Source organism: Neoarius graeffei, chromosome 17, assembly GCF_027579695.1.
Source record: "Neoarius graeffei isolate fNeoGra1 chromosome 17, fNeoGra1.pri, whole genome shotgun sequence".
Taxonomy (NCBI): domain Eukaryota; kingdom Metazoa; phylum Chordata; class Actinopteri; order Siluriformes; family Ariidae; genus Neoarius; species Neoarius graeffei.
Window position 1 is genome coordinate 29,110,842 of NC_083585.1, and position 23,520 is coordinate 29,134,361.

A 23,520-nucleotide genomic window follows, 5' to 3' on the forward strand; every position below is an offset into this window, starting at 1 on the left:
ATGAAATTAAATGTTTCAACATTTATAAGCAGTAATCAGTAAGACATAATAAATGAAAGTCAATATTTGGTGTGAGATGACCCTTTGCTTAAAAAAAAAAAAAAAAAGAGTAGTCTCAAGTACAAGGAGTGCAGTTTTATAAGGAAATGAGCTGTAGGTTTTACTGAGCATCTTACAGAACCAGCTGCAATTCTTCTAGACACTTTGACTGTCGCACTCGCTTCTTAATTTTGCCCCAAAACCCAGCAGCCTTCATTATACCCCCTGTTCTGAAGGAGGTGGGGTATACCGGTTTTCATCCATTCGTCCAAAACACCCTTTTTCTCAGCAACCACAAACCACTTGGTACCAAACTTCAGCTTGGGGATGGTGTGGATTTGCAAAATTTTTGTAACACTTCTTTTTCTCAGCAACTACAAATCGCAACTGCTTGATATTTGGTACCGAGCTTCAGCTTGGGGTTCTATACCATGTGTACCGTTTTCAGGTCTGTCGCACATCGACTTCCTGTTTACCGGCTGAATGTATTTAGGAAACATGTAGAGTGGATTTTGACGCCATTTCAAGAAGCAGAATGCTATTTCAGAATGACAGTTTACCAGGATGCTATTTGAAATCCCTGGGGAGAGACACGGCTCTTTTACTTAAGCCTCGGTCACAACCGGCCGTACGTGCTCCTACGGCCAGTCTACGTGCAAGAAACGCACGGAAGGCGTGCATGTGACGTGCTGATTTTCGAGCCGCAGACCGGCCACAGAGGTTCTTTGTCATGTCAAACAAACTCTACGGGCGCTTACGTTTTTTTCAGGTTGCAAGACAAACTTACGGCCAACGTGCGTCTTTCTCCACGAACAAAAAAACCCGCAGCGATTTGGGAAATGCCAAAAATCGCACGGCCAAAAAATCGTACGTCCGGTTGTGACCTAGGCTTTACTTGTTTCAGGATTAATTATTTGTTGAAGTCAACATTCATAATAAGTGTCCTATTCCTTCGATTGCTTGCATTCTGATGTAAGCGAGCAGGCGCTCACGGTTCATCTTGTTTAATCTGAAAAGTGCTCTCATTTATGTGATATGCTGCTCAGATACAAACTTTTTTTTCTGTAACATTTAATTTTGTCCTGGAAAATGAACATTTGGAACTCCCTAAAATGTTTTCGTACTGACTCGATAATGGAGAAGTCATAAAATAGGAATCTATAACGAAGTTTGCGTGGGGGGAGGGGAATAGGGTGCCTAAAGGCCAATTTATGCTGACAACGCAGTCCTCGCAGATGGCGTCGCAGATAGCGTCTGCGTAGCCCCCCACCTTCGCAGACGCTCTGCGCGCACCTCCCAAAAATTGTGACCACCGCAGAAGCCTCGCAGACAGCGTCGCAGACAAGAGGGCTCTGATTGGTCCACTCTACATCCGCTGTACACGCACTTCCGCTTCCCTACTTTCCCGGTTTGGTTTGTTTTCACGACCGCCATTTTTAAAAACACGAGCGAAGATGGAGCAGCACGAAGAGCGGTTGATCGAGGAAGTGAGGAAGTACGTACATCTATACCACTCCAGTTCTAGTCATTATAAGTAACCGGAGGATAAGCACTCCACTAACCACACCCACCAACTACTCCTAGCGACTTCACGCCCCCTTGCGTTGTAGCAGTGAATAACATCGCGCACACCTATTTACTCCCCGCTCAACGATAAATTACAACTGTCTGCGAAAAGCTATCTGCGAAAGCCTTGTCGCAAGAGCATGCAGAGGCCTTAAGACGTTTGCACAGTTCTGTAGATCACCTTACTTTGATGGTTTGCTTCCTCCATATTAATTCAGCATAATAAAAATGCATGGTTTTCCACAGGAGATGTCAGTGGCTACCACGGGCGTAATAACAGCAACAACTACGACCTAAACCGCAATTTTCCTGACCAGTTCTTCACCATTGCTGACCCCAGACAGCTAGAGACTATAGCAGTGATGAACTGGGCTAAAAGCTACCCGTTTGTCCTGTCGGCTAACCTACATGGAGGTAGATATCAATTGCGGGGTTCTCAGATGGGTGATCTACGATATAATAAGTACATATGTACTATACATTCCTGTGTTTCTTTTTCAGGCTCTCTGGTGGTAAATTACCCTTATGACGACGATCCAGAGGGTATCAGTAAATACAGCAGATCTCCAGATGATCCTGTGTTTAAAATGGTTGCCCTTGCTTACTCAAGGGTGAGTGTGATCTATTTTTGGAGTTGTTCCCCATTTCCAAGTACAATCATTAATCTATTAACCTGTTACCTGGATGAACTTGGCACAGAAGTCTTCTTGTGTTCTAGGAAAATCCACTCATGTATAAAGGGCACCCCTGTAAAGATGTAAAAGAGTACCCAGACGAGTACTTTAAGGATGGTATTACGAATGGAGCTGCTTGGTACAATGTGCCTGGTGAGTGGCAGAATGCTATAGACTTATTAACTGAATGGGCGGGCCGGATGGGAAAATATTTGGCTCGAGGTCATGCCTTACGGACCGAATGGAAAAATGGACCAAGAGCCAAATTTTCCTGTTCGGCCCAACCTAAACTGGGAGGTAAGTATTTTATCATGCCCCCCCCCCCCCCCCCCCCTTTTTTTTTTTAACACAAAGTGGAAAGCAATGAAAAACAAACCAATCAATTTTTATTTGACTGAAAGAAAACCATTTATATGCTGAATCACCTTTGTACAAGTTTTGAATTCAATAAAATACAACTGACTTTACTGTTCTCTCGAAAAGAAAACGATTTTAAGCTTACATCGTTCGTAAAGGTCAGCTCATGGAGACGACAGTACAAGCCTGTCAAGTCTAGACAAAAGAACTTTGATTTGAAAACAAAATAGTTTTTAGCCATGTTGAGTCATTAGGTCTGTGTCTGATGGTAAATCATCTGGATAATAAAATTCACTTTCGCTGTGCTCCGTTGTGTCGCTCACTTTTCAAAGTAACAATTCAGAACAAAATGAAAATGGCGGAAGCGAGGGAAAACAGTCCAGGACCGCACATGGCTTTTTATGGAACAGGTTCAAAAATCTGTATCTGCCCAGATGCGCGACTTCCCCCCCCGATGGTTTTAATAAGAGCGTGCGCGTGGGTCTGTATGGGTCATATGATTAAGATATAATACATGTCCGACAACTTGTAAAGAACTAAGTAGTTCCAGAACCATCCTGAACTGGAACCACACAGTCCTTGAATGGGTTTCAGGTTGAAGGATTGCAATCATAGGTGCTTTCAGACCAAACAGTTCTAGACTTCTTGAGAAGTCGTACGCACTGTGGAGCTCCTCCGAGAACTACGTATCTTAAAGGAGAACTGAAGGCAAATAAATAAATTTTTTTTTTAATTTATTTATTTTTAAATTATCAAAATTCTGTTTATCTCATTTTATTAAATACAGGAATGCATTTTTGATAGCTATTTTGTCACTGCTATAGCAAGTGATGAGTGTTTGAAATATGCTCTGTAATATATCAGTCCATATGTCAAAGCAATGGCTGTAAACGAGATTGGTTGAGACCTGTGCGAGACATCGTAGGATGGAGGTAAAATGTACAGCGGAAATCAAAGTGACCAACATCTGCCAACGTCATCAAAAGACGCGCGCGCGCCCTCCTTCGAATGCTGATGTAATCAAGCCGGAAGTTTTGTTTGTTTTGATAGCAATCAGAAAAGTTTGAAAAAAGTAGGCAGTAATCGTCATTTAAACTCGTTTTTGTTCAATATTTCGTTTGGAAGACAGTTTTCAAAATGGCGGCACTGACACCTGGCTGACACTTCACGTTTCCAAGTCTCGCACAAGTCTCGTGAAGATCGCGCGGATAAGCGACGCCTGCCGTGGACCAAACGAACTAAATTCAACACGGCTAAAAACCAAACAGGCCGATAAGTATAATATTTAGTTGCAATCAGTTGCCAATATGAGTCACGATATAAGGTTACTAAAACCGAAAACGTAATTGAATAACACGTTAATTAAGAAATAAAGGAAGTGTAAAAAATGACTGAGTTTTCCTTTAAAGGCTTTTTTTTTTTTTTTTTTTAAATACAAATCATCCTCTGCCACTAAGTGTGCAGGGGGATATAGGGATGGAGTCCATCTGTTTCAATCTGGACGAGTTTTCTCAGAAGCTACATCAATGAAACTTTGCGTGCTCATACTACTGAAAAAAGCTGGGTAACGTTTTATGAAGGTGTCATAGAACTTATGACATAAGTCAATATTAAAACTTATGAAATACGCTATGTAATATCAGTCTATATGTCAAAGCAATGTCTGTAAATGAGATTCGTTGAGACCTGTGCGAGACATCGTAGGACGGAAGTAAAACGTACAGCGGAAATCAAAGTGACCAACATCATCAAAAGACGCACGCGCCCTCTTTCGAATGCTGATGTAATCAAGCCGGAAGTTTTGTTCGTTTTGATAGCAATCAGGAAAGTTTGAAGAAAGTAGGCAGTAATCGTCATTTAAACTCGTTTTTGTGCAATATTTCGTTTGGAAGACAGTTTTCAAAATGGCGGCACTGACACCTGGCTGCAGGGGCGCCGCCAGAAATTTTGGGCCCCATGAAAGATTAGAATTTTGGGCCCCCCAACTTTGCCCACCCTCGTCACAATTGCATTATTGTCATTACTTGACTTTTAATAGCCCATGGACCTTGAGTTTGTGACTTTATTACATTTTATGTATTAACCTACCAGGGACTAGATGAAAACTGGTCAGTGACTAATTCTGGTGCATTTACAATCACAAATGAAAATTCAAGATTTTGCCACATGCCTTCTTGTGCTAGGACAATTGGTAGTGAAATGTGTGATGTGACTGCTAATAAATTATAGAAAAAGTTTTCATGTCAAACACTTGACTGGTGTCCGTTATTGGCAACACTTTAATCTAGCAAACTGTATATGGCGCTCGCTCATTAAAATCTTCAATCCTAAAGCATGTATGGGTTGTATTGCTGCTTACCTCCTTCTCCAAAGGGGGGTTCAGTGGTTTGGTAGGGCGGAGGTCCCCCTGAGGCTGAATCTGTGCATATTTAGGGCACCCCATTAGTTATGAAACTGGTTATTAGCACTAGTTATTAGCACCAGCATAACGTAATATTTCATCTTGTTTATCACACAAGTCAGTTCAGTTATTAAAATGGAAAAAATGTCACTGTACAAACTGTAAAAGTGTTCTCTTAATAGGCTAATCCAACCACGTTCATACTGTTCATTTACCGTTTGCTAATATTTTGAACACACATGTGAGCGATAGCTACCTTTCTTTGGGAAAAACTGAGTGACCAGTTGCCTGCCTCTCCGGTCCCTCTCAGCTTTCAGCTGCCTTTCTTTACGTTTTTGACAGCCACTCTTCATATTTAGCGATCATAGACTGTACGCACTCCACTGCTGGCTGGCTGCTGCACCGCGACACAGCAGCAAGTAGCGTTGCACTGATCACACAGATTTAACGCATCGCGCTTCTACCAGAACTGGACCGTACCATTTCGCAAAAGGGGGAGGGTTAAATGACTATGTTGAAGAACTCAAGAAATAGACAACCTTGTTCAATTAGCTCATTTTACCAGATGGAATATTGCATTGTTATTTCAAAAGTCTTATTAAAATCATTAAAAGCATATTATCAGCCCTTTAAAGGGCCCCATGGCAGTGCTGGGCCCCTAGAATTGTTCTAACCTTTCCCCCCCTGGCGGCGCCCATGCCTGGCTGACACTTGACGTTTCGAAGTCTCGCACAAGTCTTGTGAAGCTCGTGCGGATAAGCGACGCCTGCCGTGGACCAAACAAAGTACATTCGTAAGGCCATTGCCTTTTTAGGTCGTAAGTGTTAAGAGATCTTAATAAAATGCTCATGGTGGGGGATGGTGATGACAACAGCAGGAAATGCTAGCAAAGATTTTTATATTTCGCTTCAATATGTCCAAATTACGCTGTATTTCTTCTGTTACACACATGCAAAATAAGGCCTGGATTTCTTTGTTGGTTGATTTGTCTACCCCCTCCCCCTTTTTGTTTTGAGAGCTGTTTACATGGCTAAAGTTTTACATGGATTTTTAAAAATGGTAGTTGCCGATTCTGCATTAGCTTCTTTCTCACCAATCACAGTATACTTGCATAACTATGGTTCCTCATGTGCTAGGAAAGTACCTACCCTGAAGTAGGAGTTAAAAATTTCCCTCAAAACGGCATTAATAACTACGATCGTTCTTGGTTCCTGCAGTGTGGGAACACAGAAAAGGGGAGCTTCCTCCAACAGTTCTAAGAACTATTGCTCTCAGGGCGTCACAACAATCAAACTTTTGTCCGAAATCACTCACTATACAGTGGGCTATGTAGTGAGTTTGCCGTTTTGTAGTGCTGTCCGAACGTATAGTGAGAATTATCACCCCCTATATACAGTGGTGCTTGAAAGTTTGTGAGCCCTTTAGAATTTTCTGTATTTCTGCATAAATATGACCTAAAACAACATCAGATTTTTACACAAGTCCTAAAAGTAGATAAAGAGAACCCAGTTAAACAAATGAGAGAAAAATATTATACTTGGTCATTTATTTATTGAGGAAAATGATCCAATATTCCATATCTGTGAGTGGCAAAAGTATGTGAACCTTTGCTGTCAGTATCTGGCGTGACCCCCTTGTGCAGCAATAACTGTAACTAAACGTTTCCGGTAACTGTTGATCAGTCCTGCATATCAGCTTGGAGGAATTTTAGCCCATTCCTCCGTACAGAACAGCTTGAACTCTGGGATGTTGGTGGGTTTCCTCACATGAACTGCTCGCTTCAGGTCCTTCCACAACATTTTGATTGGATTAAGGTCAGGACTTTGACTTGGCCATTCCAAAACATTAACTTTATTCTTCTTTAACCATTCTTTGGTAGAACGACTTGTGTGCTTAGGGTCGTTGTCTTGCTGCATGACCCACCTTCTCTTGAGACTCAGTTCATGGACAGATGTCCTGACATTTTCCTTTAGAATTCGCTGGTATAATTCAGAATTCATTGTTCCATCAAGGATGGCAAGCCGTCCTGGCCCAGATGCAGCAAAACGGGCCCAAACCATGATACTACCACCACCATGTTTCACAGATGGGATAAGGTTCTTATGTTGGAATGCAGTGTTTTCCTTTCTCCAAACAAAAAGCTTCTCATTTAAACCAAAAAGTTCTATTTTGGTCTCATCCGTCCACAAAACATTTTTCCAATAGCCTTCTGGTTTGTCCATGTGATCTTTAGCAAACTGCAGACGAGCAGCAATGTTCTTTTTGGAGAGCAGTGGCTTTCTCCCTGCAACCCTGCCATGCACACCATTGTTGTTCAGTGTTCTCCTGATGGTGGACTCATGAACATTAACATTAGCCAATGTGAGTGAGACCTTCAGTTGCTTAGAAGTTACCCTGGGGTCCTTTGTGACCTCGCCAACTATTACACGCCTTGCTCTTGGAGTGATCTTTGTTGGTCGACCACTCCTGGGGAGGGTAACAATGGTCTTGAATTTCCTCCATTTGTACACAATCTGTCTGACTGTGGATTGGTGGAGTCCAAACTCTTTGGAGATGGTTTTGTAACATTTTCCAGCCTGATGAGCATCAACAACGCTTTTTCTGAGGTCCTCAGAAATCTCCTTTGTTCATGCCATGATACACTTCCACAAACATGTGTTGTGAAGATCAGACTTTGATAGATCCCTGTTCTTTAAATAAAACAGGGTGCCCACTCACACCTGATTGTCATCCCATTGATTACAAACACCTGACTCTAATTTCACCTTCAAATGAACTGCTAATCCTAGAGGTTCACATACTTTTGCCACTCACAGATATGTAATATTGGATCATTTTCCTCAATAAATAAATGACCAACTATAATATTTTTGTCTCATGTGTTTAACTGGGTTCTCTTTATCTACTTTTAGGACTTGTGTGAAAATCTGATGATGTTTTAGGTCATATTTATGCAGAAATAGAGAAAATTCTCAAGGGTTCACAAACTTTCAAGCACCACTGTAGTGAACTCCTAGTATCCCACAGTGTGCCGTGAAAAGTAGTGATGGTCACTAACCAAGCAATATATCCCATTATGCACTGCGGTCGCGCTCAAAGAATGGCAGTGATCTTTGCAGTGTGTTGGGAATGGATGGATGGAGGAAGAAACACATTATAAGCGGGCATTCAAGTGCAATTTAAAAAATAGCAAGTGTTAAGTCCAACTACGGTTTTAAGAAACTGTGGGGACTTTAGGATATAAAATGCACAGGGGAAAAAACCCGAGGTGATGACCATTCACTAACCAAACGTCAGCATCCTGAGAACAAAACAGAAGCAGCAACCAGCTTAATTACTGTCCGGTGTACTCAAACTGGCACGTCACGTACGTGACACAGCCCTGGAAGTTACAAGTGTGCAGTCAAGAACCACGTTAGAATAGATGCTGTTTGGACACCAGTGTTAAGATGCTGCTAAAAAGTTTTTATCAGTGCAGTGATCCATGGACTATTGTGCAGAACCTTGAACTTCTACAAAGACAGGACAGGCAGCCGGTAAAAAACTGATCTTAAATCTTGGGTTTTGACGACATTTGCTGCTGCTGCTGCTGCCAGACCAGTTTGTCATGGCGTCTGATAATTGAATGAGGGTAGCATTTGGCGTCAGTGGTTGTAGCTTTATTTGCTAATGTGTTTGTCTAGTGAAGGCACTATGGGGTCGGAATAATGTTATTTGTACACTACCGTTCAAAAGTTTGGGGTCACTTTGAAATGTCCTTATTTTTGAAAGAAAAGCACTGTTCTTTTCAATGAAGATCACTTTAAACTAATCAGAAATCCACTCTATACATTGCTAATGTGGTAAATGACTATTCTAGCTGCAAATGTGTGGTTTTTGGTGCAATATCTCCATAGGTGTATAGAGGCCCATTTCCAGCAACTCTCACTCCAGTGTTCTAATGGTACAATGTGTTTGCTCATTGCCTCAGAAGGCTAATGGATGATTAGAAAACCCTTGTACAATCATGTTAGCACAGCTGAAAACAGTTGAGCTCTTTAGAGAAGCTATAAAACTGACCTTCCTTTGAGCAGATTGAGTTTCTGGAGCATCACATTTGTGGGGTCGATTAAATGCTCAAAATGGCCAGAAAAATGTCTTGACTATATTTTCTATTCATTTTACAACTTGCGGTGGGAAATAAAAGTGTGACTTTTCATGGAAAACACAAAATTGTCTGGGTGACCCCAAACTTTTGAACGGTAGTGTAAATGAGAGCGAACTGCATTCCGTTTGTGTTTTCACTGTAATGCTAATAGTTTAAAGGAGAAATTGGTTTGCTAGCTAATGGGCTTGTGCAGTAGATATTTTTATCCAAAGGTCAATTACATGTTTATTATGAATGTTAAATGATAATTTTTGACTGAAATGTAATATTTAAGCTTAATACTACTACCTGTTTGCACATACTAATGTGTTTACTAGTGTTCATGTGCATTGTGTGCAATAGCTTATGTATACATTTTTCTTTGTTTTATCGAAAGGCTTTTTACCTACTAGTTACCTAACTGACCAACCGCTCGCTATCAGCTAATGACTGTTAGCTATTGCAACCTGCTAACTGTTCTGCCATCAATGCAATGCTTAATGGAGCTGATCTGCTGAAATCAAAATAAATAAAAAAAAAAAAGACGAAAAAGGAAAACTTTTCTGGTCGTTGAGTGAAATCCAGTTTCAATCTCCAAGTAGACATTTCAAATCTCTTCAAGTTGGGGAACCTGCACAACCACACAGACAACTTGACAGTAAGAGAATAGAAAAATAAGCTAAAATAGAATAAGACAGATAAAATACACTAAAAAGTTAGAGTGCAAAGCGAGGAATTAATCAAAAGCCTCAAATTTGATGTAATAAAAGGCAGCGGCAAAGAAGAAAGTATTTAGCCTTGATTTAAAAGAACTGAAAGATGCAGCAGACACACAGTACTTTTTGTTTATTAACGTAGGAAATGCGCTCTGTATAATGTGTTTTTATCACAAAAATACGTGCATGTATTTATTTTGAAAACCCACCAGCGGACTGATCTGACAGGTTTTAATTGTGCGAGAGTAATGATGTAAATAATGGCGCGGCAAACACGTTATACCAGCCGCCTACACCAAGTCAAGTTTATTTGTACAGCGCTTTTAACATTGTCGCAAAGCAGCTTTACGGAATTTGAACGACTTAAAACATGAGCTAATTTTATCCCTAATCTATCCCCAATGAGCAAGCCTGTGGTGACGGTGGCAAGGAAAAACTCCCTCAGACGACATCAGGAAGAAATCTTGAGAGGAACCAGACTCAAAAGAGAACCCATCCTCATTTGGGCAACAACAGACAGCCTGACTATAACATTAACAGTTTTAACATGAAGTCAGTTTCGTTGTTGTAAACTCTTCTACGTTGGCTTGGCTATGTCTGTCGCATGGATGACAACCGAATTCCCAAACGGCTCCTATTCGGTGAATTAGCCAGTGGAACCAGGTCCAGAGGGCGCCCAAGAAAAAGGTGGGAAGACTGTGCCAAAGAGGATCCGAACATCTGTGGTTTTGGCGAAAACTGGTACGAGGAAACATCAAACCGTGATGCATGGCGAAACGAACTAAGACAGGGCAAAGCACTGGCTGAGACTAAGCTTGCAGAAAGAGCTGAGGCCAGATGCCGCAGACTACACAACCGGCAAGCTGACAGGGTTACCAATTGTCACCGGTGACTAGGACAGCAGTGAATGGCACAGTAGAGTAGTGTCCGAAAGTGGCGTGTGGGTTTAATTTTTTTTTTTCTTTTTTCCCTTTCTTCATTTTACCAATGAGCTCACTATATAGAATTCCCTAGATAGGGAGTAGTGAATGAGTGATTTCGGACACAGCATAAATGCTTTAGCCTGTTATCCTTCATCAGAATGTCGTCTTCCTGGACAAATCCCTTCCATGTAAAAATATAATGCACGTATTCAGAATGAAATGGAAGCCGGTTTTTCTTCAGCAATAATGAGTTAATGCGGCTTTGGGTATTCATGGCCTGTGCATGTGTGTATGAGCTTTGTGTTTTTGTGTCCCCCTTGTAGGTGGTATGCAGGACTGGAACTATCTTAACACTAACTGCTTTGAGGTGACGATCGAGCTGGGCTGTGTGAAGTATCCTCCAGCGCAGGAGCTGCCGCAGTATTGGGAGCACAACCGGAGATCTCTGCTGCAGTTTATTCACCAGGTTGATCTCGTTGTTTCCACGCCTCCTTTCATTCTTTCTTCCACTTGTATTCATACGTCTTTCTTGTATTTGTATTCGTGATCTGTAGGTCCACAGAGGGGTGAAGGGGATGGTGACTGACAGTAAGGATGGGACTGGTATCCCCAATGCCACCATCACTGTAGAAGGTATCAACCACCCCGTCACCACCAACAAAGCTGGAGATTACTGGCGTCTGCTTGTCCCTGGAACGTACCACCTAAACGCCTCTGCTCAAGGGTAAGCTTACCTGACTGCACCTGTTTAGACTTGTTTTGAAACGGGTTTATACAACCCCAAATCAGAAAATATTGGGACGCCTCATGATTTTGTTTAAAAAAAAACGCATTTCAATTTTGATTCTTGGAACAAATTTCAAAAACAGTTGGGACAGTAAAGCATTTACCACTTTATAATGTCCTTCTCACAACACTTAAAAGATGTTTAGGGACTGAAGACACCAAGTGATGAAGCGTTTCAGGTGGTGTTTTGTTCCATTCTTCCTGCAAACAGGTCTTAACCTCCTAGGGCCTAGCGGCCACATACGTGGACAGCACTTTTTAGAAATTCAGAACAAGAATCCACATATGTGGACATACTTTTTCTCAAAAAGTACATCTTATCAAAGATGATGCTTAGTTTTTATTCTAATCAGGTTCTAATAAGCCCAAATAGCAAAAAGAAATAAAAAATGCATGTAAAAAAAACAGCTTGGGTCTTAGGAGGTTAAGGTGTGTAACAGTACAGGGTCGTCGTTTCGGGGTTTTTTTTCTTTTCCCCTTTCAAAATTCACCGCACATTCTCTATTGGGGACCGAGAGGATAGACACCTTCTTCCACAGCCATGCCTTTGTAATTTCCCTGGGAAAGATATCATCTTGAAGGCAGCATATGTTGCTCCAAAATCTGTGTACTTTTTTTTTTTTTTTTTTTTTGGCGTTAATGCTGCCATCACAGAAGTGCAAGTTACCTTTGCCAAGGGCACTGACACAACCCCATACCATGACAGACCCTGGCTTTTGGGCTTGTTTCTGGTAACAGTCAAGATGGTCCTTTTCATCTTTGGTCTGGACCATACGGTGTCCATTTCTTCCAGAAAAGACCTGCAATATATTGATTCGTCTGACCACAATACGTTTCCACTGTGTGATGGTCCATCCCAGCTGCCTCCGAGCCCAGAGAAGTGGACCGCGCTTCTAGATACCGTTAACATCAGGCTTTCTTTTTGCGCTGTCAAGTTTTAACTGTCATTTGTGGCTGTAGCACTTGACAAAAGTTGGCCAAAGTAATCCCGAGTCCATGTGGTTAGATCAGCTATAGATGAATGATGGTTCTTGATGCAGAGCCGTCTGAGGGATCAGAGATCACGGGTGTTCAGATTAGGCTTGTGCCCTTGCCCTTTATACACACATTCCTCCGGATTCCTTGGGTCTTTTAATGATATTTCACCCTCTACAGTACATAATAGCTAAACTGCTTTGTTTTTAACCATTTCAATAAGTTTCTCATGCTTTTGTTGACAAATTGGAGATCCTCAGCCCATCTTTGCTCCTCGAAGACTAGGCCATTCCTGGATGCAGATTTTGTATTAAATCATGATTACCATCGCCTGTTTAAGTCACCTCATTATTTAATCATTTTACCTCATTACTAACCCTAGATTGCTCCCATCCCAACTTTTTTTTTTTTGGAATGTGTTGCAGTCTTGAAACATAGGACGGACATATATTAAAGGGCATATTCTGGACCAATTTCGTGGCTTTTTTTTTTTTTTTTAATATGAAAGTATGTCCCTTTACACACTCATCCAGAAGGGTAATTTTGCACAAGGCCATCTGTCTACAGCAGAAAAAAATAAAATTACAAAACACGTCTGGAAAAATCCCAAGGGAGTCTGGAGTCAGATTCGTGACGTTACCTGCGGAAGCGCCAGCAGGCTGCAAGAGCTTTGCACGGTTTCAGTGCACAGCCTGTGTAGACCAAGCGCTCCCATTTCTCTCTCATTGTCCGGTCTTTTGGGAAACGATGAGTACTAATCCCATCAAGATTGGTGTTGCTACACCCTCATACGATACATCTGTTAACCATTTTAATAATTACGCAATAATGTTGAAGAAATTTGCAGAAAACGACCAGGTCGTTTTCTCATAAACAAACCAGCGCTGACGTAGGATTCAGAAGGAGGCGTCCTGCAGATGACGTGATGAAAATCAATGTTTGCCGGGAAATCCAAATGGCAAGTTTTTTCAGAGGCGGACCAATTCGCCTCAAATGGCTTGATTTCAACTGAATTTTTCTGGTATTGCGCAAGGTAAAAAAATTGCACAAAATGTGACACACATTTGACCAAAGTTTAATATAAAATAGAATTACTACATTGATCTTGCTCCTGAATTTACCCGTGATATGCACTTTTAACAGATGAAATGAAGTCGACCCTTGGGTTCATTCTGTCTGCAATGAAATACAAGTCAAAGTACATATAGAAAGCAATGGTTTTTTTTTTTTTTTTATTTAATTTGCCTTTCCCATACTGTCCTGACTTTTTCTGATTTGGAGTTGTAATACATAAAATGTAACTAAAAAATGGTTGCGTGACATTAATAATAATAATAAATTTTAATTGTTGATAAATTGCTTTGGCATAAGGGAAATAAAACATATTGGGACATGCTGTTATTGGAAAAGAATCAACTTCAGGGTTGTAACAGTGACTCTGCTTTGTTAATTATTTTTCTATAACAGCACCCTCCTGTGTGTTTATTCTTTACATGTGATACTTTAGCTTTCCTTATCTTTTTAAATTGAGAGTAAACATTTTATAGAAACATTTCAACATGGCAATATTAGGTGAAACGGATACGGTTTTCCGATGTCCTGAATAAAATCTGTTTGGCACGGTTTCTCTTTGGTCTTGAGTATGGAGATATAATTTCGTGCTTTCTCTGTACTTAAACCTCCCATTGTATTTATATTGTTCAGCTCTCAGGTTTCGAACTGGTGATCAGTACGCTGTTAATCGTGTTGTACTTCGAAAAGTCAGCTTTTGTGTGTAAGAAGATTACTCAGACGATATCTTTTTACTTGTAACTTTATACTGCATGTTGATTTGTGTTCAGCGCAAGTCTTGAATAAACGTGAGAACAAGAACATTAGGCCTTTATCGTTTCAGTCCATTTTCCTGAAATTAAAATAAACGGATACAATGAAGAAAAGAGAATTTATTGTGAATTAAAACCTCTTCTCTTCACAATCTCTCCAGCTACAATTCTGTCGTCACATACGCCACCGTGCCTGAGGGTGAGGCGGAGGTTGTAGACTTTAAGCTAACCCGCATACGGAGCGACACGGGCAGCCCGGCTGTCCATCCAGACTCCAGCGAGGTGGAGTTCCAGAGCTTCATCAAACAGCTCTCAGTGGGACCTGGATTGGACCAGGTCATCCAGAACACAGTCACCACCACCACCAGCTTCCGCTATCATGGCTACAAGGAGCTGTCCGAGTTTCTGCGAAGCCTCAATCTCAACTTCCCCAAGATCACCTCTTTACGCATGTACTGATCTTTTGCATCCACTCATAATAGCTGACTATCATAAAAAATAATATAAAAAGAGTATCAACGTGCTTATCCCTTCTTCCATTCAGTCATAGTTTAAATGGTAATATGAATGCATGATGAGTCCAGAGTCAGTGGATCCAACTTGTGGATACAAGCCAGTACTTAAGCCTGTTTTGTAAGCTGTTTGCCTTAAAAAAAAAAAAACCTGCCCACATCCTCTGCCAGCTCACTTTTAGGAGGATGAATATGTCTGTAATGCAGCTAGTAAATACTCCTCTAAGATCAGTGTACTGTAATTTAAAAATAGAGGACATGACCACAGGGAAGATTGTGAATATGGGGAAAGAAATGCAGATTGTGCAAGGACAACACATTTTGCAAGTCAGTTGCAAAATCACTTCCTGTTGATGTTTGAGCAGCTCTTGCCAGTTGAGTGTATACACTGAGATTTTACAGGATTGTGATAATCTCTGGAACATGGCAATGTTTGCTAAACGTAGAACACGAATAGCAGAGAAAGAAGGAGGCCAGTTGATTTGTAATCTGGTTCTGTACTGCAGCCTAAATTGGACTAAAGGAGACACTATTGGAAAGTAAATAAAACTAAAAACAGGGGAAGCCATGGCCTAATGGTTAGAGAAGCAGTTTTGGGACCAAAAGGTTGCTGGTTCAATTCCCTGGACCAGCAGGAATGTCTGAAATGCCCTTGAGCAAGGCACCTAACCCCTAACTGCTGCTCTGGGTGTGTTGTATGTCGCTTTGGATAAGAGCATTACACTGCTAAATGCCAATAAAGTAATGTAACTACAAAACTAAGATATAATTGCACTTGCCTAGAATTTTCCCTGTCTAATTACAGACCACTCCTTCCAACAGTGCTTAGATTTGTTTTTCATAGACACAGATTCCGAGCAGTGACCTTGTTTTATTTTGTCTAGCCTTGGTCAGAGTGCGGAGTTCAGGACCATCCGGGCTCTGGAGATCTCCAACACCCCTGACATGCCAGAACCATCCAAACCCAAGATTCGATTTGTGGCTGGCATTCATGGCAACGCTCCAGTGGGCACAGAGCTGCTGCTGGAGTTTGCTACTTTTCTGTGCATCAACTATGGCAAGAATGCTGCTATTACCAGGGTGAGACTGTCTAACTTGTATATCTCAATATTTTTGGTTAACGTTAGTCGGGACACTCAACTAAGATGGTTCTTTTCTCCTACATTTTATAATGTTTTTATTGTACAGTAGAACACTGTAGTCCAATCACATTGACCACTTTTTATCCCCCGCTGGCCGAAAGGCCCGATGGGGGATTATGTTGTGGTGATTTCCGTCCGTCTGTTCATCCCGGGAAGGGTGCTCACCTTCTGAAATCAACTCCTCTCACGATTTTTGGAGGCGTTTCACCAAACTCAGCCCTGTGATGACCTGGCGACTTGTCCAGGGTGTACCCCGCCTTTCGCCCGTAGTCAGCTGGGATAGGCTCCAGCTTGCCTGCGACCCTGTAGAACAGGATAAAGCGGCTAGAGATAATGAGATGAGATGAGATTTCACCAAACTTGGCAAAAGGCATTGTTGTATGTCCGTACTACACATATTGTTATTTTGTTCAATTCAGTTGCAGTTTACCAGAGTTGTGGCCCTTGATTAACAGCCTTATACTTTCACAATTTCATGAAGGTGCGCTTGCCTTCTGACATCAACTTCGCTTACAATTTTTGGACGAATTTCTCAAAGCTTGGCAAAAGGCCTTGTTGTATGACGGTAATACACATTGCAATTTAATTTCATTTGTGAAAATTTTTTACCAGAGTTTTGGCCCTTGATTAAATACAGTGAAACCTCGATATTAAGACCACCATTGGGACCAGGTCGAAGTGGTCTTAATATTGAGTTGGCAAGATATACTGACAGTTGCTGAGCTGTTGCATAGCAACGTGCATGCATGATGATCTTAATGCTGTTGTATTACATGTAATAAATTTATGAACTAGTTTATTGTATTTCATTGATAAATGATTAAATCAAGCTAAATTTAAACAAAGGTATAGCATGTGTGTGGTTTGTGTGTCTAGCAAGTACAAATGTACATGTAATACAACATGTAAAAAATATAACTAAGTTTTCATTTAAACTTTTAATAAACTTGTAATAGAATTAATCATAATTAAAACCATACCATTTTTAAATGTAAACCATACAGCAAAGTTACACAAGTCATTGAAACAAGAAATTGAAATCTCGTTCTGAATACTCTTTCATAATTAGGCCACACCAATTTAATTAGTTGGTTCTCGGAATTGCGGCTTGAAAGAAAAAAAAAATCAAAATCAAACTCCCGCCAACAGAAAAGGTCACGTGACACCAAAAACCAATCAAATCGCCCCTTTCACTTTAGATAAAAGACTTGTGGAAGAAACCTGCCTGTGGAGGGGAATCCTACAAAGCCTGTGTTTGTGTTAGGATATTCAGCGAACAGAAGTGTAAAATCTTTGACTGGTATGTTGAAATTCTGTTTACTGGTTTGCCTGTATTGTTTGGTCTATTTCCACCACTAATTTTACCATCAGTTGTTTTTTTTTTTGTTTTGTTTTTTTTTTTTAATTTCGCCCGCTCGCTTCATATTTTTCCTGAAAAAATCCAAGAACCAAATAATTAAATTGGTGTGGCCTTATGACACTTTTAACAACTTGAACTTTTTCTATTTAAATCGATCTACTAAAGCTCACTTCACACCTCGTTGCATAGATTACCTGCGTTTTGCCAATTCCAAACTTTTCTGCTAGCTGACGCTGAATTTTACCTGCACTTTCGTTAATCAGATCAATTTTTTCTTTCAAAGACGACTCACTACGTTTTCAACTCATTGTCGTACAAGTTGATCTTAATTTTGCGGCATGACATAAAAAATTTTGCGGCATGACGTAAACCGGATGTCGTGAAAGCTCTTGTGCCCCGTGTTTTGACACGACGGGGGGGGGGGGGGGGGCCGTATTTTTGAGGTTTAATTACATTGATTTTCGACGGGTGGGACCGAAATTAATGGTCGTAATATGTAATATTGAGGTGGTCGCGTTATTGAAGGCCGCGACCAATGAAATATATAAGCAAGCAATCGGGACCGTGAAAAACTGTTCGTAATTTTAAGGTGGTCGTAATTTTGAAGTGGTCGTAACATGAGGTTTCACTGTAACTTGTACTTTGACAATTTCATGAGGGTGCATGTTCTTCTGAAATCAACTCCTCTCGCAATTTGTGGAGGAATTTCACCAAACTTGGCAAAAGTCTTAGTTATATGACAGTTATACGCATATTGAAATTTCGTTTAATTTGGGCAAATTTCGCCGGAGTTCTGCCCTTGATTATTAACAAACTTGTACTTTTTGGCAATTTCATCAAGGGGTGCTCGCTTTCTGAAATCAACTTCCCTCACAATTTTTAATCCCCCGCTGGCAGAAATGCCCGAAGGGATATCTAAGACATAACATATCCAAGGTGTTATGGTCAAAAGGCTGATGTCATGGTGCCGTTTGTTTGTCCTGGGAAGGGTACTCATCTTCTGAAATCAACTCCTCTCTCAATTTTTGGAGGAATTTCACGAAACTTGGCAGGATTCTTTGTTATATGTCGGTAATACGCATATTGCAATTTCATTCAATTCAGTCGCATTGTACCAGAGTTATGGCATAGTTACCAGCAGGGGATATCGTGCTCTCAGCGCGCTCTTGTTTCTAATTCGTATGCCACTTTTTCCTCTCTCTTGCCCCTTAGTTAATCAACGAGACAAGAATCGTTATCCTTCCTTCCATTAACCCAGATGGTCGTGAGCTTGCTAAAGAGAGAGAGTGCTCCTCCACTGTGGGTATGACCAATGCAAATGGCAAAGACCTCGACACTGATTTCTTTGGTAAGCATTTGTGAAAATTTCGCTCACACGCCAGCCTTTACTGCTAACACAGCAAAACTATTGCTAACTGGGTGGCACTGTGGTGCAAACCTAAGTTCTTGTTACTCTCTGCATTTACATGTATATGGGTTTTCTCTGGATTCTCCAGTTTCCTCCCACCTCCCAGGTACTTGCTGGTGGATTGGCTATGCTAAATTGCCCCTAGTTGTGTGTGCGTGTACATAGTGCCCCGGGAATGGATTGGTGTGCCATCTAGCCTGTATTCATGCTGCATGTCCAGTGTTCCTGGGATAGGCTCAGAGTCCACTGTGACCCAAACCATCTTTAAAGACCCATTACTTAACATTAAGTACTACATGTCATGAATAGTAAACAGATTATAATGAGGATTTGGTGTTTTCTAGGTAATGCATCCCAGCGCTCAACAGAACCTCAGCATGAGACTCGTGCTGTGATGGATCTGATACAGGAGAAGGACTTCACTCTGTCAGTGGCGCTGGACGGAGGCTCTGTACTGGTTACTTATCCCTATGACAAACCAGTTCAACCAGGTCTCCTTTCTCTGTTCTAGGGTCTGGGAATACAGTTGCTTTCAGTGTTTGCAGCTCGTGGATGTTTTGGCAAGGCTTTAATTTTTACTGTTTGTTTGCAGTTGAAAATGAGAACACCTTGAGGTATTTGGCTACTGTGTATGCCAACAACCATCCCACAATGCATTTAGGAAACACTGCATGCCCAAACACTGGCCAGGGTATGTGAGCTGCTTTTATATTGCTTCTTACACTGGAAATCGAGTGACCCAAGTGCTTTTGTAATACTTTTCTTTTCTGTGACCTCTCTTTAATTGTATCAAACTAATTTTAATTATGGAACACAGTGATGAACAGTTTTCATATAGTTGAGAGTTTACACTAAAGTTTTTATATTTTTGCGTCTCTTATATTTTCACCTCCTTTTGTTTGTTCTCAATGTAACTGAAAGTAGTGAACTGATTTTGAAGAAAGGTGAGTCAGGGCGGCAACAACAGCTGATTGCACAGCTGATTTTGATGCAAATCTGGATGTGTGCAGATCCAGGATTTTTTATTTATTTATTTTTTTAAATGTGTCTTTTTCCAATGTAACTCAAAGTAGTGAACGGATTTGGATGAAATTTGGTATACAGCTTTAGTATTTGTCCTAGAGTCAAGTGATTTAGACTTTGTGGTTTGGTGGAGGTATGCACTCTACCGAGTGCCCTTCTAGTTAAATATATAATCTCTCTCAATGACTCCTTTTATTTCAGGGGGAAACATCCCCGATGGAGTTTTGCGGGCAGCAGAGAAACACAGTCACATGGGCAGCATGAAGGTAATTTATTCTACAGCCATATTTGAAATCGTGGACTTTTTTTTTTTTTTTTTTTTTTTAATTTACTTCTAGAATGAACTTAATACACTTAATCAGTCTTGTTTTTAAAGTCTTAAACAGGGTACAAAATAAGAATGTACAAGACAATGGATGTTGTAAGAGGATTAAAACTCGTATATAAATAACACTGGGGAACACAATTTTTGTTGAGTTAGGTCTGACAGCTGTTTTTAACTAATTTTTGGGTGCGGAATCCAAAACTGATCTCAGTTTTTCTCTATCACGTCAAGTTTTTGAACTGTAGGATCCCCGTTTTCTTAAAAAATATGAAAAATACTGTACTTAACAGATATGTGCTTGTTTTATAAAAATGTACAAATATTGACATACAATGAAATATGAAAGAAACAGGCATGACTGCAATGTTTATTTAACGCTGTTTTTGCAAAGGATATGGCTACTGTAATTATAATTGTGTGCAAGTAGTTAAGGTAAAAATTTACGTTTATAGCTCTTTCTGGAGTGTTCAATTTGAGGACTATCGCGTTTGATGCGCCAATAGTCAGCCATCATATGTACATCCCATCTACCCTGATTAACGTTCTTCCGTGACCTTCAAATAGTCTTACTACAGTTAATCAGTGGAATTTTGCTTATCTGGAGGGTAAGCTGTGGAGAAAAAAAAACTTGACGTGCTAGAAAAAAAACTGACTGCAATTTTGGAATCGGCATGCCAATTTTAGTTTTAATCAGCATAAAAATCTAACTCAACAGAATTTTTTTCAAATTGTTTCCCAGTGTAAATTACACTGTAAATAAAATGGCAAATTCTCCACTGCCATATAATTAAATCATTGATCCAGAATAAGGCTAAAAACAAATGCCGCCTCTTGTCTAGATCTGTGGTTCTCAAAGTCTGATGTGATGAGTAGCCACCTAGAGGTCTGCAGATCAGTTATTTTAATTTAAAATAGATCAACAGAGGGCGGCACGGTGGTATAGTGGTTAGCATGGTTGCCTCACAGCAAGAAGGTTTTGGGTTCGACCCCAGTGGTTGACGGGCCTTTTTGTTGTGTGGGTTTCCTCTGGGTGCTCTGGTTTCCCCGCAGTCCAGAGACCTGCAGGTTAGGTTAACTGGTGGCTCTAAATTGACCGTAGGTGTGAATGTGAGGTGTTTTAAGATTTTTTTTTTTGGGGGGGGGGGCTTTTTCCACCTTTATTGGATAGGACAGTGTAGAGACAGGAAATGAGCGGGAGAGAGACAGGGAGGGATCGGGAAATGACCTCGGGTCGGAATCGTCCCCGGATTTATGGTATGGCGCCTTATCCACCGGAGCCACGACGCCCCCGAGTGTGAATGGTTGTTTGTCTCTATGCATCAGCCCTGTGATGACCTGGCGAATTGTCCAGGGTGTACCCTGCCTTTCACCCGTAGTCAGCTAGGATAGGCTCCAGCTTGCCTGCAACCCTGCACAGGATAAGCGGCTACGGATAATGAATGGATGGATCAACAAAGCAACATGGATCATGATCAATGTTTACTGTTTTTATAAAGTTATAATATGGTTAAAGTGCTCAGCCTAATTGATTGATCATTTTTGAACAAAAGTTAAAAACTATCAAGCATACTGTACATAAATCATGGAAAGGTGTGATTTTTAATATGGTATCATTTGAATCTATACTTGAACACAGTTTAGCTGGTTTGAGCTCCATGGGTGAAACAATCAGACTTGAAAAACTCCATTGGCACCGATACATACTGTATTGGATATATTTGTGTAACTGTTTCTCGACTAAATCTGAAGAGGGTCCATTTTATTTTTAGTTAGTTATTAACAATGTAAGGAGGAATTGACTGCTAAAATCTTGAGACTTTTTGTACAAGTTTGACTGGGAGAAGTGGGTCATGGTCTATGATGCATTTCCTGGCTATAGCCAGGAAACCTCTTTTCGGTGTTTCCTGATTGGTTCACCCACGAACAAAACAAAAAGGCTGTGTGATACACAACCTCAATACTGGCTTTGATCTCATGCAAATGGATCCACCCACTCTGTTTGGTAATGGTCAACACTTTGGCAGGACTGAAGGGAATGTTCATGGGTCAGTCATATCCTAGATGTTATGGATGGAAGAGTTGCAAAAATGTGTCCTTACTGAAAAACTTATTGCTTATAAAGAATTTGTAAAATGTCACTTGGCAAACTCTTTAATGAAGTGGCAGAAATTCTTCTGACCATTCCTGAAACGTTCAGTACATTTCTGTTCCGGTTGTTTCCATTAAACTTCCTTGTGATGCCTAACTGTTAGTTGGTTATGTTCTAGGACTTCAGTGTGGACTTTGGTCACTGTCCTGAGATTACAGTGTACACCAGCTGTTGCCTGTTCCCCCCAGCTGATCAGCTGCCCACTCTTTGGACTGAGAACAGGAAGTCTCTGCTTAGCATGTTAGTAGAGGTCAGTTAGTTTACTGTTTCTTTTTCCTTTCTTTCTCCCTTCTGTCCATAATCAAGTCTTTTAAATATCATACACGGCTCCTCCTTACATTCTTGCGTACTGCCTGTCCACGTGGACGGTTCGTAAAACGTGGTGTTCTTTAGGACTGCAAGCCTCTTTTGGTATAAAGTGCCTCTTCAATTTATTTCTTTTCTTGTAGGTGCACAAAGGAGTTCGTGGAATTGCAAAGGACAAGAGTGGCAAGCCCATAGTGGGGGCGATGATCGTGCTGAACGGTGGCGTACGAGTCTTTACCACTGAGGGCGGATACTTCCACGCCCTGCTGGCTCCAGGATCACACAACATTGAAGCGATAGCAGAGGGATACCAAGAGCAGCAGCAGAAGGTGTGAGAATTCTCACTGATCTCAGAGATTGTTGGTATTACTCTGATTTTGGCCTGCAACTCTGAGTATAGGATAAATGTTTTTCCTTCCCATCGAGAATGTATGGGATGTCGATTTGACGAATCTTTTGTTTCCAATATTTTTATTGTGAAGCATGTGTACAGTAGAGATACGGAATTGTAGCGTGGATATGACGCTTCATTTCAAGTGTATAACAGCAAAAGACAAACGATACAGAGGGAAATCAAGACAAAAGTGTTGGCAGGCAAAACAAACCTCACCCGGCAGCACTTATTTTATACCTATATGTTGATGATGGTAATATTTCTCAATCATCAGCTGTCAGGTTATAGTCCTATGAAAAATCCATGACCTTGAGTTTGACATTTCAGTCATTCAAGGTCATGGTGCCAAATGAAAGCCCATATGGCACTTCCTATAAGTTGATAATGGTAAATATCCGTCTACCTACCATTAACCATTTTCAAGTTACAACCCTCTGAAAATCCATGACCTTGAGTTTGACCTTTCAGGTTCACTCAAGGTCAAAGATCATGGTGCTAAATGAAAGGCCATATGG

General features: G+C 40.8%; 1 protein-coding gene across 1 annotated transcript in view; it reads left to right on the forward strand.

Moving 5' to 3' along the window:
• The window catches only part of cpda (carboxypeptidase D, a), a 64,354-nt gene that overhangs the window by 32,640 nt on the left and 8,194 nt on the right, over positions 1-23,520 (forward strand). The window contains exons 7-19 of the mRNA XM_060943965.1: positions 1,852-2,019; positions 2,107-2,216; positions 2,324-2,432; positions 11,126-11,268; positions 11,357-11,526; positions 14,548-14,838; positions 15,783-15,978; positions 18,613-18,748; positions 19,153-19,299; positions 19,401-19,499; positions 20,033-20,097; positions 22,424-22,555; positions 22,755-22,940. Of these exons, the coding sequence (XP_060799948.1) occupies positions 1,852-2,019; positions 2,107-2,216; positions 2,324-2,432; positions 11,126-11,268; positions 11,357-11,526; positions 14,548-14,838; positions 15,783-15,978; positions 18,613-18,748; positions 19,153-19,299; positions 19,401-19,499; positions 20,033-20,097; positions 22,424-22,555; positions 22,755-22,940 (1,952 nt within the window). The remainder of the gene's footprint in view (positions 1-1,851; positions 2,020-2,106; positions 2,217-2,323; positions 2,433-11,125; positions 11,269-11,356; positions 11,527-14,547; positions 14,839-15,782; positions 15,979-18,612; positions 18,749-19,152; positions 19,300-19,400; positions 19,500-20,032; positions 20,098-22,423; positions 22,556-22,754; positions 22,941-23,520) is intronic.